The 15265-nt window shown below is 45.7% G+C and overlaps 1 protein-coding gene across 2 annotated transcripts in view; it reads left to right on the forward strand.

Moving 5' to 3' along the window:
* The window catches only part of acap3a (ArfGAP with coiled-coil, ankyrin repeat and PH domains 3a), a 52650-nt gene that overhangs the window by 18369 nt on the left and 19016 nt on the right, over positions 1–15265 (forward strand). For both annotated transcript variants that reach the window (XM_056591304.1, XM_056591297.1), the window contains exons 2-10: positions 2005–2062; positions 4582–4701; positions 5380–5433; positions 10714–10772; positions 11031–11214; positions 12630–12674; positions 12912–13007; positions 13508–13582; positions 14874–14885. In XM_056591304.1, the coding sequence (XP_056447279.1) occupies positions 2005–2062; positions 4582–4701; positions 5380–5433; positions 10714–10772; positions 11031–11214; positions 12630–12674; positions 12912–13007; positions 13508–13582; positions 14874–14885 (703 nt within the window). The remainder of the gene's footprint in view (positions 1–2004; positions 2063–4581; positions 4702–5379; positions 5434–10713; positions 10773–11030; positions 11215–12629; positions 12675–12911; positions 13008–13507; positions 13583–14873; positions 14886–15265) is intronic.

The following is a 15265-nucleotide window of genomic DNA, read 5'->3' on the forward strand; positions in this document are numbered from 1 at the left end:
ATGCATAGTCATACACACACACACACACACTCACACGCACGCAGACAGACAGACAGACAGACAGACAGACAGACAGACAGACAGACAGACAGACAGACAGACAGACAGACAGACAGACAGACACACACACACACACACACACACACACACACACACACACACACACACACACACACACACACACACACACACACACACACACACACACACACACACACAGACACACACACACACACACACACACACACACACACACACACACACACACACACACACACACACACACACACACACACACAGTACAGTACAAACATTGGGGCTGTGGGGGTGGAGAGAAAACAGGCAAGTGCCATCCTTCTACCCCTGGGTATGCTTCTGCCCAGCCGAGCAGCTAATCCTGAGAGAGAGAGAAAGAGAGAGAGAGAGAGTGAGAGAGAGAGAGAGAGAGAGAGAGAGAGAGAGAGAGAGAGAGAGAGAGAGAGAGAGAGAGAGAGAGAGAGAGAGAGAGAGAGAGAGAGAAAGAGAGAGAGAGAGAGAGAGAGAGAGAGAGAGAGAGAGAGAGAGAGAGAGAGATCTATATCATTGCTGATATGCCACAGATATTCAAAATCGTGCACTCCATGTCCCACTCTCCTCATTATGAACATGTCCAAACGTGGGAGCACCAGAGAGAGAGTTACAGAGTGAGGCAGAGGGAGTTGGAGGCAGAGAGAGAATGAGAGGGAGATATATTTATAAAGCTCTGCTGAAGCCTACAACACTGTGCTGTTGTTTAGATACTATTACTGCTATAACATGCGGTGTAAATCAGGTGGGTAACTGGACAAATCAACACAATGTATGGTCTGAATGCATAAGGAACTGTGGAGATAGAAGTATACGAAAAAAATAACTTCTTACTTTGTCTTATTATGTGTAAAGGTCTCCTTCTCTTGCGTGTACTTTCCATTCCAGCTGGCTAATACAGTTCCGAATATTACATTTTGACTGAATTCAATTTGGGTCTAGATTTCCACACATTTCATTGTCACTAACAATTTTAGGACATTCTTTTTCGCTGGGGTTTCTTGCGACTCTGCCGTTACTGACACTTACTACATGACTAAATGATTCATTGTCTCATCGAAAAAATTATCCATTGATTAATCAATGAGGAAAAGAACCAACCCTCTATGGTTATTGTCTTAAAAAGCAATTCCTCATACAGTAAAGGGCTAGAATAATCCACAGAACAACTCTTAAATGAATCCAGACAGATCAAGAGTGCAGCGGGTAGTGAACGTAGGAGCATGGCCTACAGGGATACACGGTACATCACTGCTCAGTAACGGGGTGACTGAGGGTGAGAGACCGGTTCAACTGGCTACAGAGCCATACATAATCCTCCCACTCCCTCTGACACCAACCCCAGCAGCGGGGGAGCCCGCCCTACAGCTGCAGCTGCTGTTTAAGTGTTGTTGAACTGTTTTCTTGACTGGGATACATCAGTCTAGTGGTCTCCCCCTGCACGTAAATCACTTGCAATGCAGGCTCCACATGCTTTTGGGTGCGGTGTCGCTGGTATTGGTGCGAGTGTTTGTATTAGTGGTGCTTGTGGTGGGCTGAGGGGGCCAGCTGTGCACACCAACCCCCTCGTGACAGGAAGAGCTCATCTGTCACTGGGTTTTGCCTGAGCTGAAAGGGCTTCTGGGATGGCGTCTTGGCCCGCTTAAACGGTTGCTGAGCAGCACAGCCGGATCCTGGCCCGCTGTGGCTGCCACGACAACTTGTCAAGGGTCTGAGGCTCCTCTTTCTCAAAATGTCCTTTTATAATGTATTGAACTGTCATCAGGGTTTCTGAAGATGTGGGAACCGGAGCCCGCTTTTGAGGGGTCCCAGTAGGGAACCAATAATTTCACAACGGGATCATTGATAAACTGTGCCATTTGGGATTGAGTTTGGATTGATTGTGTTCATTTTGCTGGTACTCTTAATAATGGTTATCATTTTGTTTATGTTTTACAGGGCAAATATCGATGAGGTGGAGTCTGAGGTGGTTGAGATCGAAGCTAAACTTGACAAGGTAAGGGATTTCACTAAATATGTGTCCATAACATTTCGTTTTCCAATATGGTCCGATCACCAAGTCCCTGTTTTTCCATCTACATGAATAATATTATCAACCTGTTGTTGTTACAATTTTCAATCACAAGACCAGGGTGGGAGGAAATTAGACTTGTACTGACACCGCATGGCTACCAAATCCATGCTGTAGCTATACAATGTACTGAAATAGATACACTAATATGGCTTTTAGATTTACACTTTGTTCAGGGAGATTCAATTTAGAATACCCCCAAAATCATTGTAAAAAAATGAATTGCCAGAATTTGCCAATTGATCCAGGACTACTTCAAATAGACTCATTATTTCCATTGAGTCACATCACAAGTCATCCACGATGAGCCCTAGCATAGCTGTTCAAATGCATTGCCATTCTGTGCTCTCGGCTGGCCTCCCTAAAGAGGAGCTGGACATTGTGTAATACCTTGCCACAATGTGCTGCAACGGTAAGATGGGAATCATTGACACGGTGAAAATTAACTGTGCGAGGATGTCTTCTATTCCATCCTGTTTCTGCCTCAGCAGGCAGCCAGATGCGTTTCCTGTATTACTCATGTCACAAGTTCCATCTGGTCTCTGACCTTGGGTTACAATCCTGTCCATGAGAGCCGGGATCGGTCCTTCAGCACCATCACCGCTGTACTTCTCCACTCAGCTCGCTCTGACCGGTCGCACGTAGGGTCCATTTATGGGACACGGTCACAAAGTCCGATGGAAGAAGAAGTACATCATGGTCTTTGCACAACACGTTGGTGGTGGACGTTGTTTAGAGGCTGGTTAATGTGCTCTGCAGCAGGGAACCTAATCCAATTTCAGGGTTTGTAAATTGGATTATATTAGCGGGAGGACATTTGGAACTTATTTAGTCGACGATGCGTTTGTATCTTCCCTCCAATGATTTGTTGTGGACCACTGCGTCCCGGTCCAAAAAGAACATGTTAATCAGACAGTATATAATGTATATTTAGTTGGCTGTTCATTTGTTTGTAGGCACAAAATAATAAATTCCAACATTTTACATTAGTTTCATAATGGTCGGTTTAATGTTGATGCTCAGAATATGCTATTAGCTAAGCTGTGGGCTAAGTAGTTACAAAAAAGCCCTGTCAACTCTTTCACTCTGTTAATCCTGGCGCAACAGTCAGTCGAACACAGTGTCCTACTGTTGGAGACACAGATGGGCAGTAAAGTAGTGTGACTCCAACTGTCAAACTCTGATCTGCTCTTTTATTCCCGCCTTTTTTACTGTAAGAAACAACAGGTGGGAATAAAAGCTCATTCATTGCTACTCCAGGGCTCCTGCTGGGGAAAGAGAGAGAGTGATCTAATCCTATGTCGTTCTCCCTGCACAGGCTGGGGTGAAATACTTCAATAGTATTATTTATCGTCTTACATATCTACTCAATATTTTTTCACTGTCGTATTGGGACACACAAGTTGAAGTAAATGTAAACCTGGAATGTAGTGCAATATGACTGTTTATAGATGTGGTTAATTTAGTAAAGTTTGAGTTAACGTATTAAATCATATTCCTTAATGGAATTAACGCTGGTTTGAAATCCATTAAATGGGATTGGTAATGCATACTTCTGCAAATGTCCATGCGCACATTATTCCTTTGCTCTCAGCCCCAGCAGCTACAAACACAGGCAAAACAATCCTGAAAATGGCTTTATGGCAGATAAAATGACAACAAAATAAACGTTATTAAAAAAACAAGCGCTTACATACTCATTTTGAAAAGTACATGACCGTGTAGAAACTATCCGGCAGATTTTATCTAGACAGCGAATATTTGTATATGTTTAGTGACACACACAGCAACAACGACTAATATGATATGATAGATGTATGAGACCAAACCCATCTCAGACATGACTGTCACAACAGACGACCACAGCAAATCCCTAGCCTCTGGTTTGGATTTACCACTGGAGGCTACCATGTAGCATGTGTAGCGTTAGCATGTGTAGAGTAAGCATCTGTAGCGTAAGCTTGTGTGTCAGGCTGATATATGACTGGCCACATTGGATAATGAACCCCAGCCACTGCATATGAAAACGGCACGATCGGAAATTGCTAATCGCAGCTTTAGTTAGACAACATGCAACTGCTCCGACCCACAGTGTTTTCTTTAACCATGTGTTGAGCCTCAATGTGGGGAATTGTTTGAAATGTTTTTTTCCTACTCTGGAAGTACAACTCTTGTGGGCTGCGGCTGATGTGTGTAATGCCAAAACGAGACACTGCGGCCCAAACAGCTCAAGATCAGTCCCATGAAGAAGATCCCACCGATAAAGTTTCCAAAAAGTCTCACTCTGTTTCTCCACCGACCTATTTCCACCCCATCCCCTCCCCCACACTGTTCTGCTGTATCTGATTTTAGGAGAGCGTTGTCAAGGTGACCACAATGGTATGGTAGCTATGCATAGATGATCGCACCCTAATGACACCTGTCGTCCGTCTCGTCCTTCCCAGCTGGTGAAGCTATGCAGCGGGATGATAGAGGCGGGCAAGGCCTACGTCAACGCCAACAAGCTCTTCGTCAACGGGATCCGGGACCTGTCCCAGCAGTGCAAGAAGGACGAGATGATCTCGGTAGGGGTGTCCTCCGCAGACCCATGATGTCATACCTCCCTTGGGGCCTCATGGTTTTTCTCTTCTAAACTTTGTGATTTGATCTAAGGATTTCTACACAGAATTATCCATGATGTAAATATTACCTGTGTTTGTGTGTGTTCGGGAGAGTGTGTGGGTGGAGGGTTGGGGTGGCGATATAAAAGGACTAACCAGCGGTGATCTGATGAAGCCCAAAAACCCACTTTTTAGAGGGTTGCTTCAGTCACAGGCTCCAGAGTCTCTGAGCTGTCCAGCAGAAGCAGACGCAATGCCGCTGCCATTGAGCATACCGTTACTAGTGCTATTAAAAGGCTTCTTGGCTGCAGCTTCATGTCTAGTTCTGACTTTCTTGTTAAAGTGGCGTTTCTATTTGTCTTTCCATTGTAAAAACGTGGTCTGATCTGCAATAATACTCCTAGATCCAGTCTCCCCCTCAAATTTTGATTTTAGAATGTGTGTGCGCGTGCATTCTCGTGTATGTGTGTGCAATGAAGTGTATTTAAATGTATACAGTATAGCTAGGCGCTAGAGCTCCATATTATAATTGCAGATTCAACTCTGTTTCAACTTTACAGTCTGTAACTAGCTATGATCTCATTAGGGAGCCCTTTGATACAATGCGCTGAATCCTTTTGTGTTGTGTTATTTTCATTGAAGGAGTGCCTGGAAAAGTGCGGGGAGAGCCTCCAAGAAATTGTCAACTACCACATGGTAAGTCTGTGTGTTCCCACACACTGTCACCATATGTTCCCCCACAGAGAGTCGCGTCTCAGTGGACCGGAGCGCCAGTGATTCAGTCCCCGTCCTCACCCCCGTGTTAGTGCTAATGTGTGACGCTGGTGTGGAGGAAGCACCGTGGGTGTGTAGCATCACCCTCGGCGATATGAACACTGTTCCACGTCCATTTATTTCATCACGGGCTGTTGTGCATGTCCTAGGCTGTCACCATGCTTCCTGTGTGGCAGCTGAAAACTAGCAATATAAGCCTTGCTTTGTTTACACGTCACGTGTCTCGTGTACTGATGATAATCGGACATAACGATGAATGACGGCGACAAGTGGATCCCGAAAACCCACTTATGAATTTTGGTCAATACATCACAGCACAACTAAACCAGGCTCAGACGAACACACCGAAAACTAGGCGGGATGACCTCCTGTGTGCATTATACTGCCCTGCACCCAGGCTCCCACAGAGGACCCCAGTTATAACCCTGCATGACCCTCGCATGTCACGCAGAGCACCAGAGTGCTTTCACACCCCATGTGCAGAGCAGGAGCGTCCCCATATGTTTACAGCGTGCCCTGGGGTTGTTCGTGACTGTGTCTGTGGAGGGGGGGTAGTATGTTTGTGTGTGATGACCTGAATGGATCTAAATGCCAACACCCATAAAATGAAAGGAACTGTATACCCTCAGGCTACACAGACAGACGGTCACACAGACCAAAAGACAGACAGGCAGAGAGTGAGAGAGTGGGGAGAAGTGGAACAGAATGCCCTAATGTATTTTATAAGGCTAAATATAAATATTGGACATGGTGTCTGTCTTTAACATCCATCATACAGACTAGACTCTTTGACATGCGTTGGTTGAGCGAGCCTGAAATAGCTCCAATGAAGCGAGTCTGTTGGCTAAAAATCGCAGACGTAATCCCGATAAATATGAATCATAATCCTAATATAATCATATTCCACCACATGAAGGGATCTGTGTTTTTCTGCTTAGTACAGCGACTATGACTCCCTTCTGGGTTGCGGCCGTCTGTCATGGCTACTTTGAACCTTTTGGGTTGATCTATAAACAAGTGCCAGGCCAGTCTGTCTGCCCTGTCCATCTGTCCGCCTTGGGCTCTGACTCTCGGTCTGCTCGGTGGTCTTCTATAGCCGTCTCTGAGACGGACCCGTGCCTGAGAGGATTTGGGTGCTGGACCAGTTGGTCTGGACCCACGGAGCCCAGCCTGCTCTGCCGCTCCGCTCCTCCCGCCCACCAGACCTCCATTAGATGGACGGCTCTGGCCGGACGTTCATACTATTGGCTGTGTGAGAGAGAGAAAAGAGAGAGAGAGGGGGGGAGGGAAAAGAGAGACTCTGAGACTTTCGGTCCCTGCCGTCATGTAATGTGCAATTGGGCCATGTGCGGCGGAGTCTAACGTTAAAGTGACATGAGAGAATCAACTGAGATTCAAATCAAAACATGGTAATGATAGTAGCAACGATTTGACCTCCTCTGGGGCGAACAGCGAGGACAGCCTTTTTATCTATTCCCGTAAAGGATTTGATTGCCTGGACCCAGGCTCTAAAACGTTGTGTCATTTCTATCTTGTGCTTAATTTTGTTTGATGCTTTGAACTAACTAAGTTTAGAAAATTAGCTAGAATGTGTGGATCCTTCCCATTGTAGGTACGCTGCTCTCGCGGTGCTGGCTTTAAATAAGATATGACAATGCTAGGACCTGGAACTTCTGATGGATGTCCAGCTGTGTGGCCATGTGTAAGCAATGCAGCTGCCACTGGGCCGGCCCTACACAGTGTGCACTCCAGAATGCTATAGGAGTCCGCCGGGCATCATGGGAATTCTCTGTGTGTCAGCTAACTTCCCTTGTGATGGTCAGATCCAAGTGTCCTCACCACGCTCGGCATTATTCAAGAGAAAGAACATCCTGTAGCACGTGTTCGCTCTGACACGTGGCCACGAGCTTGTGTTGATCGAGCACACCAGTTCAGAATAGGTGTGCCTCTGGCCCTGCGCTCTTACCTCCATCTCCTGATAGCTTGGTTTCCCCATTGCCACACAATTGGCTGTCCAATACCACACAACAGAAAGAAAACTGCTCTGTTTGCACGAATGTCAAAGCACAGGCCAAGCGCAGCTCCTGTTACTTTGGCTCAGAGACTGGGTGTAATTTTCAATCCCGAGGATTTCACAACATCATTTATTTTCCCCCTTTCAGATTAGAAAGACACGTAAACATAGACAGATTTGAACCAACATTCCGTACGCAATTGAAGCGTGAATGAATACTTAATCAATTATTGACCCCTTCTTAACTCTCTTAACATCCATTAGGCATGAGTGTAAGGCCATGACGCCAAAATAACTAGCTTGATCTCGGTTGCCTGTTCCTCAAGCAGCACCATGCACTTTTAATGAGCCTCCTGGAGAGGAACCCTACAGAACAGAGGAGTGTACTCCTGTAGCAGCAGACAACATTGGCCTTCACATTGGTCCCATGGGAAGACACATCGGGTCGCGGCGAGTCCCAATGTGACGTTCGTAATATATAAGGCATTTGATCATTCTCTGATCTCATCCATACCACCAGAAGCTTTCTCTTTTTTTTAGCACTGAGAGCATCAAGCCCTTTCTGAAGCTCAACATTGATGGCTTCCAGCTGAATGAACATCAGAGCTGCCGGGTCTGTCGTCAGTGCGGTGTGGCGCTTTACCGTGTCCCAACATGCCAGCGGAAGCAGCGGGGACTTTCACAAGGTTCACGGGAACCATTAAATACAGCAGCCCATTGTGATCGCGTGGCCGCACCCCCATTCCTGAGACGTGATATCGGGTGGCGCTAGTCTGTCAAGTGTAGCCTACATGTGGCTCGTTTTACAATGCCTTTGCGTCTCTAATGTTCGACTGTTCTTGGTAGGTGTTCAGAACTTGTATGGAAGGCATGTTCTGGATTGATCACACGTTGATTGATCGTCCAGATGTTGCAACGTATCCTAGCGACATATCCGGCTGCACTACATAAAAGGAGAATTCAGTTAAATAAAATAAAGCCTTTCATGCCAACACAAAACATACACTCAGTGGCTTGATAATCTTGGCTCAATCATTATACACATATGTTGTTTAATAATTCATTGCCAGACTGCAGTCCCTTACACTCTGCTCAGCACCTGTGGCATCTTGGTCCAATTACCACAGCCACAGTCTGCTGCCCAACAAAGACCTGCAGCGCTGGAGGCTGCACCGTCCTCCGGGGCCAGGAAACTTCTCAGCACTTTTAGCTGCAGCCTCAGCCGTGCACGCCCCACAAACACATCCACACCCGTGCACGCTGCCCGCACGTTTCAAGAATGCTAGTTAACTTGGCTTTTTATTGAACTATTTCTTCTCATTGGACGACTGCTGTTGGACACAAAAGCAAAAAAATCCCACAGAGGACCTCCCAGCGCAAAACACAATAAGCCGCCAGAAAATTGTCCACTCCGGACTCATCCAGAGATTGTTCCGGTCTTATCTTCCTCCCCTGAGCCCCGTGAGCGCCATGCAGAAGCAGCAGCAGCAGCAGCAGCAGCAGTCCCTCTCTGGTCTCCGGGCTCTCGGCCACCGAACGTGTGTCACCGTGCTCCCGGACACACGGCACCAGCCCTCCCTCGCTGTTTACTGCAGCACGTTGAAGGGCATCAAGGCAAACAAACTGACCATACAAAACACACACACGCGCACACACACGCTCTGCCAGACCTGCTTGTACCCCCTCCGCCTCCAGACTGGGGATTTATGGCTGACGGAAGGCGGTGGGGGGGGTTGTCTGCGTGCACGCCGCGCAATAAGAAAAAACAGTCCCAGAATTGTCTGAAAGAAACTCTCTGGCAGAATGCACTGGTAGAAAGAAGGCCTGGCTCTGTTATCTGCACTATTTATGGCAGGTTGGAAGCGATACACCTCTGTGGTTAAGGAATGTCTTTGTTTGTTAATTAGAGGGAGAATGAAGTGTCCAGTCGACTGGGTGACTTCTTCTGCTGTGGTTTACTCCCCCTGTTGCTTTCCTGGGATCCACTGAAGTTTATAGAGCAATGAAATTAAGTTAAATATATAATTAATTTGGCCAGGCACACCTGTTAAAGAGGATTTAGGGTGCATTGGGGAGTGAGTTAGCCATTGAAATGTGTTAAAATGAAAGGGTATAAAACAATATAGTGTTCCAAAGGACAAAATACTGGATAGGTCTTTCAAACACATTCATATCTTAAGCTCTCTCTATATGTCCCTAACCTTTAAATGAAACAATTAGGGGGAATTCATTCTCGTTTTATCGTCTTCATTAAACATCTTTATCGTAAGATGCCCAAACCACGTTTAAAACGTCTATAAACACACACAGTTGCAGTCAGTTGCTTAACCAGGGAGCGAGGACGTGAAACCTCAACACAGGCAGTCGGTGTTCATTCCGTTTCTTAAGACACGAAAATTTGTCCGGTGGGTGTTTATTCGTTTTTAAAATATTTATATCTTAACACTGCACTAGATGCAGACTCTGCAATGTCTTCACATTGTTTAGCTTTTTCTACTGAACACCTCCCCCTCCATCTCGCTGTTATTTTCTCCATCCTTACTGTGTCTAGCTCTCGCTCTCTGGCTCCCTGGCTCCCTCCCCTTGTGCCTGAATGACCTATTTAGAAGCAGCAGCAGCAGCAGCAGAAACTTGGCAGCAGCAATCACTTAGTGCCTCCACATGGTGAAGTGGACGCCTGTGTACGTATTTGTCTTGTCGTGGGTGTATTTGATTCGGGGTGATATTTGCTACATCTTTATTCTTTAACAACAATTGCACCATTTTCCCCCCTGCTCTTTCTACAGCTACTGTGCCGGGTCGCCCCCTGTTGGCGTGACATGATTCAGATGTTCCCACAGGGGTTTTAAATTCACATTGCTGACTGATGGCTGTATTTATTTTCAAATGTGCATTCATTTCGGAGGATATAATTCCTTCCATGTAAGAATATTGGATACAGGATGACACGCCTTTTTAAAATCTCTCACCCCGTATTAAAACACCCTCCACATGCACACAAATGCAAGCACCACACACATACATGAATATTAGCATGCAGACACACACACAGCCACAATCATCATCTGGTTGTACATCAGAGTGTCGTTAGTCTGTATCATATTTATTATTTTGGGGGTCAATGTGTGCTCTAAAAACATCATCGTCTGCTGCGGTCTCAGTCTCACAGTCTTCTGATTCTATTCCAGATTCTCTTTGATCAAGCCCAGAGGTCTGTGAAGCAGCAGCTGCACAACTTTGTGAAGGAGTAAGTTGTGTTGTGTTTTGCTAAAGATGGGATTATTTATATCTAAGAATATGACTGACATCGATTGCTTTTATGATTTAAATTAGATACTTTATTCTAGAGCTTGATGCAGATAGCTGCCATGTCTACCGCTGTGTTTTAAGATGAGATAATACTGTACAATACAAATAAAAGACATCACATAACTCTTGTTAGAGTTGAGGGAGTTGATGAGAAACCCGCTCACTTCCTCCAACCTGCTGTGCCTCTCGTCGTCAGGGACGTGCGCAAGTTCAAGGAGACCAAGAAGCACTTTGACCGCGTGCGCGAGGACCTGGAGCTGGCCCAGGTGAAGAACGCCCAGGCCCCCCGCAACAAGCCCCACGAGGTGGAGGAGGCCACCAGCACGCTCAGCATCACCCGCAAGTGCTTCAGACACCTGGCGCTGGACTACGTTCTACAGGTGGGAACTGAGCATGCGGCGCGCATCGACGTCTTCATCGCACCACACATCTTCATCGGTCTTCATGGCATGTGGTGGTAGCATGCAGGGGCAGGACGCGTCTTCTTCTCGACCTGCTGCGCATTCATGTCTATGAAATGAATGTCATATGTTCACTCTAAGTTAGTCTGCATGAGATTCAGATTCAGATCTTATTCATCTTTAGGGAAGTCGTTTCTATTGCAACAATTGATCCTGCTTAAGATTGAAAGGACTGTGTAAAGAAAGTTTACATTTTATAGATGTGTCGATATAAAACACAAATATACACAAATGCAAGGCAGCAAATTATTGTAAAAAAAGTTAAAATATAACATATCGTGTAAAATATCTATAACATATAGGTAAAACCCTAACCCCACTGACAAAGTGGCTGACGAAAATGCGGCGATGTTGAACGTTAAATTACTTGTCGACAATATCTCACTGAATATGGCGCGTAGAGTGGGTACAAACAAATCAGCTAAAGCACCATACGCAGACACATGATGCGGCTACCCAGCAGACATCTGGCCAGACGGGTCGGACCGGCCGACCGGGGTCAGCGTGTCACTCACAGGGGGAGAGGGCGACCCCGACTGCATGGCGTCGCGCCTGGCCTGGTTCTCCGTGCCCATGCATGCGGCCGTCTGCGTGCCGCATGGCTTGTCTTTGCTCTGCTCACGGCGCATGCCTACCGGGTACAAAGAGACAGATTCAGCACAATGACTATGAAGGTTACCCCGCCCGCCCCTCCCTCCCCTCGCCACATTCCTCATTGTGTCTGCTGGCAGTCGTCCCTCATGCCGCCAAAACAATGCACCCTTTCACGTCATTGTGAAATGAGTCCCGATGCAGCAATGGGAAAGGTCTCTGCACTGGAGAGATGTAGGATGTGTGTGAATGTACATATACTGTACTCTGGGACTCATTGAACGTAATGAAAATATCATAATGGTGTTGCATTAGTTGCAATATGCTATGCACCAATGTTTTCTATTGCTTTGATTAAATGCGGTGTGGGGCTAATGGGAGCGTGTCTGTTCCCCAAGTTAGTGATAAGCAGATGCAATACATACCAGAGGTAACAGATATCCATGTAATTGTACACCAGTTGCCAGATCTAATATAATATATATACTTTAGTTATGGTTTTGTATAAGGCCACTATAGACCATATATAATTCATGATATTATATTTTACTCAGTTATTTATTTTTTCTCTTTCCATGTTACACATGACCAGCCACAGCTGAAATGTACAGTGTCCACTAGAGGGAGTTTTATTTGATAGGAAACAAAGGTAGTATCCCAGGCACTGCAAAGTTACCGACAGACAGCATTCACGTTTTGCTCGTCCCTTTGAGCACACTTCTTTCCATCTTCTTTCTCTGTAGATCAATGTCCTCAAGGCTAAGAAGAAATTTGAAATCCTAGATGCTGTAAGTACCATTTTATGGATTAACATGAGAATGAATATGATAAAAAGTAGTAATTTTGTCATGACTAATACATAACTCACCGTGGCCTCTACCGATGTTACCACTGCAAGGGTTTTGCTGTGATGCATTGACAGATTGTTCAGTGACCTTGCTCCCCGACAAACAGACCATCAGCTCAACCTGCTGCTCTCGGATCAGTAAGCACCTTATTGTGAACCCCTTCTGAATTTTCCCCAGATGCTGTCCTTTATGCACGCCCAGTACTCCCTGTTCCAGCAGGGCTACAACCTCCTGGATGCCATCGATCCATACATGAAGAAGCTGGCTGCTGAGGTGAGCACACCATCAGTTTGCTATCTATAATCAAGGCAGCGCCCTGTCACTCGGATACACTATATTCTACTCAGGATTGTTTCCCCCATGAGGGATGATAATCACAGTCAAATAGCTGTTTGATTTGTTATTGATTTGGAATACACCCACACATCACCAAACGCAATCCTTTCTCCACACAATAACAACATGGGTGTTAAGTGACCCAGATCTGTTCAGACACACCAGCTGAGACACTAGTTGTTTTATATTGAGGGTTTATGTGCAGTGGACCTGGTTTCCTGAACACTGGCAGCGGAACCCAGTCGATTGCCTCATCAACAAGCGATCAATCCGACACCCGTCAATACGGCCTCTGCCCCGACATATTACCAGACCCAGATACCCCAGACTTGGTTCTGGCTCTCCACGAGGATCAGAGTGTAGCTGTGGACCGTAGATGGAGGTATCTGTTTGATATTGGCCCGGTAGCGGCTAATATTGTGCCCCCTGTTTTCCAGCTGGATCAGCTGGTCATCGACTCGGCTATGGAGAAGAGAGACATGGAACACAAACACGCGACCATACAGCAACGAGTGAGTCCTAACTATAATGTTTTTTTGTTTCATCATTCATTAATTTCTGGTTTTGTTTGACAAAACAGAAAAAATCATTGCTGCCATTTGTTGAAATGGGTTCTAACCGGATTTACTGCATTTAATTTGGCCAATTAGAGTTCAAATGAACCAACACTAACCCTATTAAGCATGCTGGGGATAGGAGCTTGTGTGGCCGGGAGTGAGTTGAACACCAATCAACTGAAGTGATGGCATGTTTAGTGTTGAGTGTTTTAAGGAATACTAATCCGAGAACGTGCTTGCTGTTAATATGCAAGTTAGGATGATGCACATGGACTGAGCTCGGTTTCTCTAGTGTCCCTTATACTTCTGCCCACCGGGATGCTTGTTGACCATGCAGTAAATAAACAAACATCCACCAGTTCAAATTGAAAATAGAGATAACTGATCAATTTTTAAACATTTATATTGTCATTTACCTTCTGGTTTTATTAACCTGATACTGACTAGTAGCAGTAGGTCAATACAACGTGATAATAGAACATTCATATACGTCTGGCAGGTAGAAGTTCTCATTGAGGTCATTTCGAAATGTTATATTTATCATATGAGTGTAACATGCTTCAGTGGGCCAGAGAAATGGCGGTTTTGTAGCCCAGGATGGCTGACCATCTGTTGGCCAGGCAGCTGGGTTCCCTTCAGGCCCTGGTGGTGGTGGAGGTGGTGATGGTGGAAGTGGTAGTGGTAGAGGTGGTGGAGTTAGAGGGGGTGATGGAGGTGGTGGTGGTCTGGACGACAAAATCTGTTATCTTGGCAGCATTAGCCAAGAACAGTTCAAATCTTTCCTCACCGTCAGCATAGGATTTCCTGAGCCACACAGACTATAAGCACATCAGCTACTGTTGATGCTTGTGTTCTTTATAGTATGGTTCTTATGTTATTTTTATATATTTAAATGTATATATTTCTTTATGCTTTATTATCTACCTTTCAAAACAGAGGTTGATGAGGCCAGATTAAGGAGGTGAAGGTAGGCTAATAAAAGCCTTATTAGTGAAGGCCTAGTGAGCAGGATAATACGAGGCGCTTCACAAGCCTAAAGGTTTCTGTCGTTTATTATCTGGTATCTATCTGTGCTGTATCTGTGATCAACTATGTGATCTGTCTACGATCTACTATATTATCTTCTGCACCAGCAGTCTGCTGTTAGGGTTCAGGCGACCTCTTCTCATGCAGTATTCTCTCTCCTCTCTCCTCCCTCCTCTGCCTGCCTGGTGCTTCCTTTGATCTGCTGCGTTGTGCCTCCAAGACACTCCTGCAGGTGAGTTATTTTTGGTTGATCTCTTTGGAAGACAATTTAATGTTTGCCTTTCAACAAGCGCCACACATCTGTGGTGTGTGTGTGTGTGTGTGTGTGTGTGTGTGTGTGTGTGTGTGTGTGTGTGTGTGTGTGTGTGTGTGTGTGTGTGTGTGTGTGTGTGTGTGTGTGTGTGTGTGTGTGTGTGTGTGTGTGTGTGTGTGTGTGTGTGTGTGTGTGTTTGGAGCGGGGCGGGGGGGTTAACAAAACATCACTGTTTTGTTAGGCTGTGCTGAGACTCTGCAGGCCTTCAAGGCAAGCGATAAATACTGAATCCAACACATTTCAAAACCGGTAACTTTTCCCACATTCAAATATTCTTCTTCTTTGTTCACTTTGAGGTA

This window comes from Gadus chalcogrammus, chromosome 1 (genome assembly GCF_026213295.1).
Source record: "Gadus chalcogrammus isolate NIFS_2021 chromosome 1, NIFS_Gcha_1.0, whole genome shotgun sequence".
NCBI lineage: Eukaryota > Metazoa > Chordata > Actinopteri > Gadiformes > Gadidae > Gadus > Gadus chalcogrammus.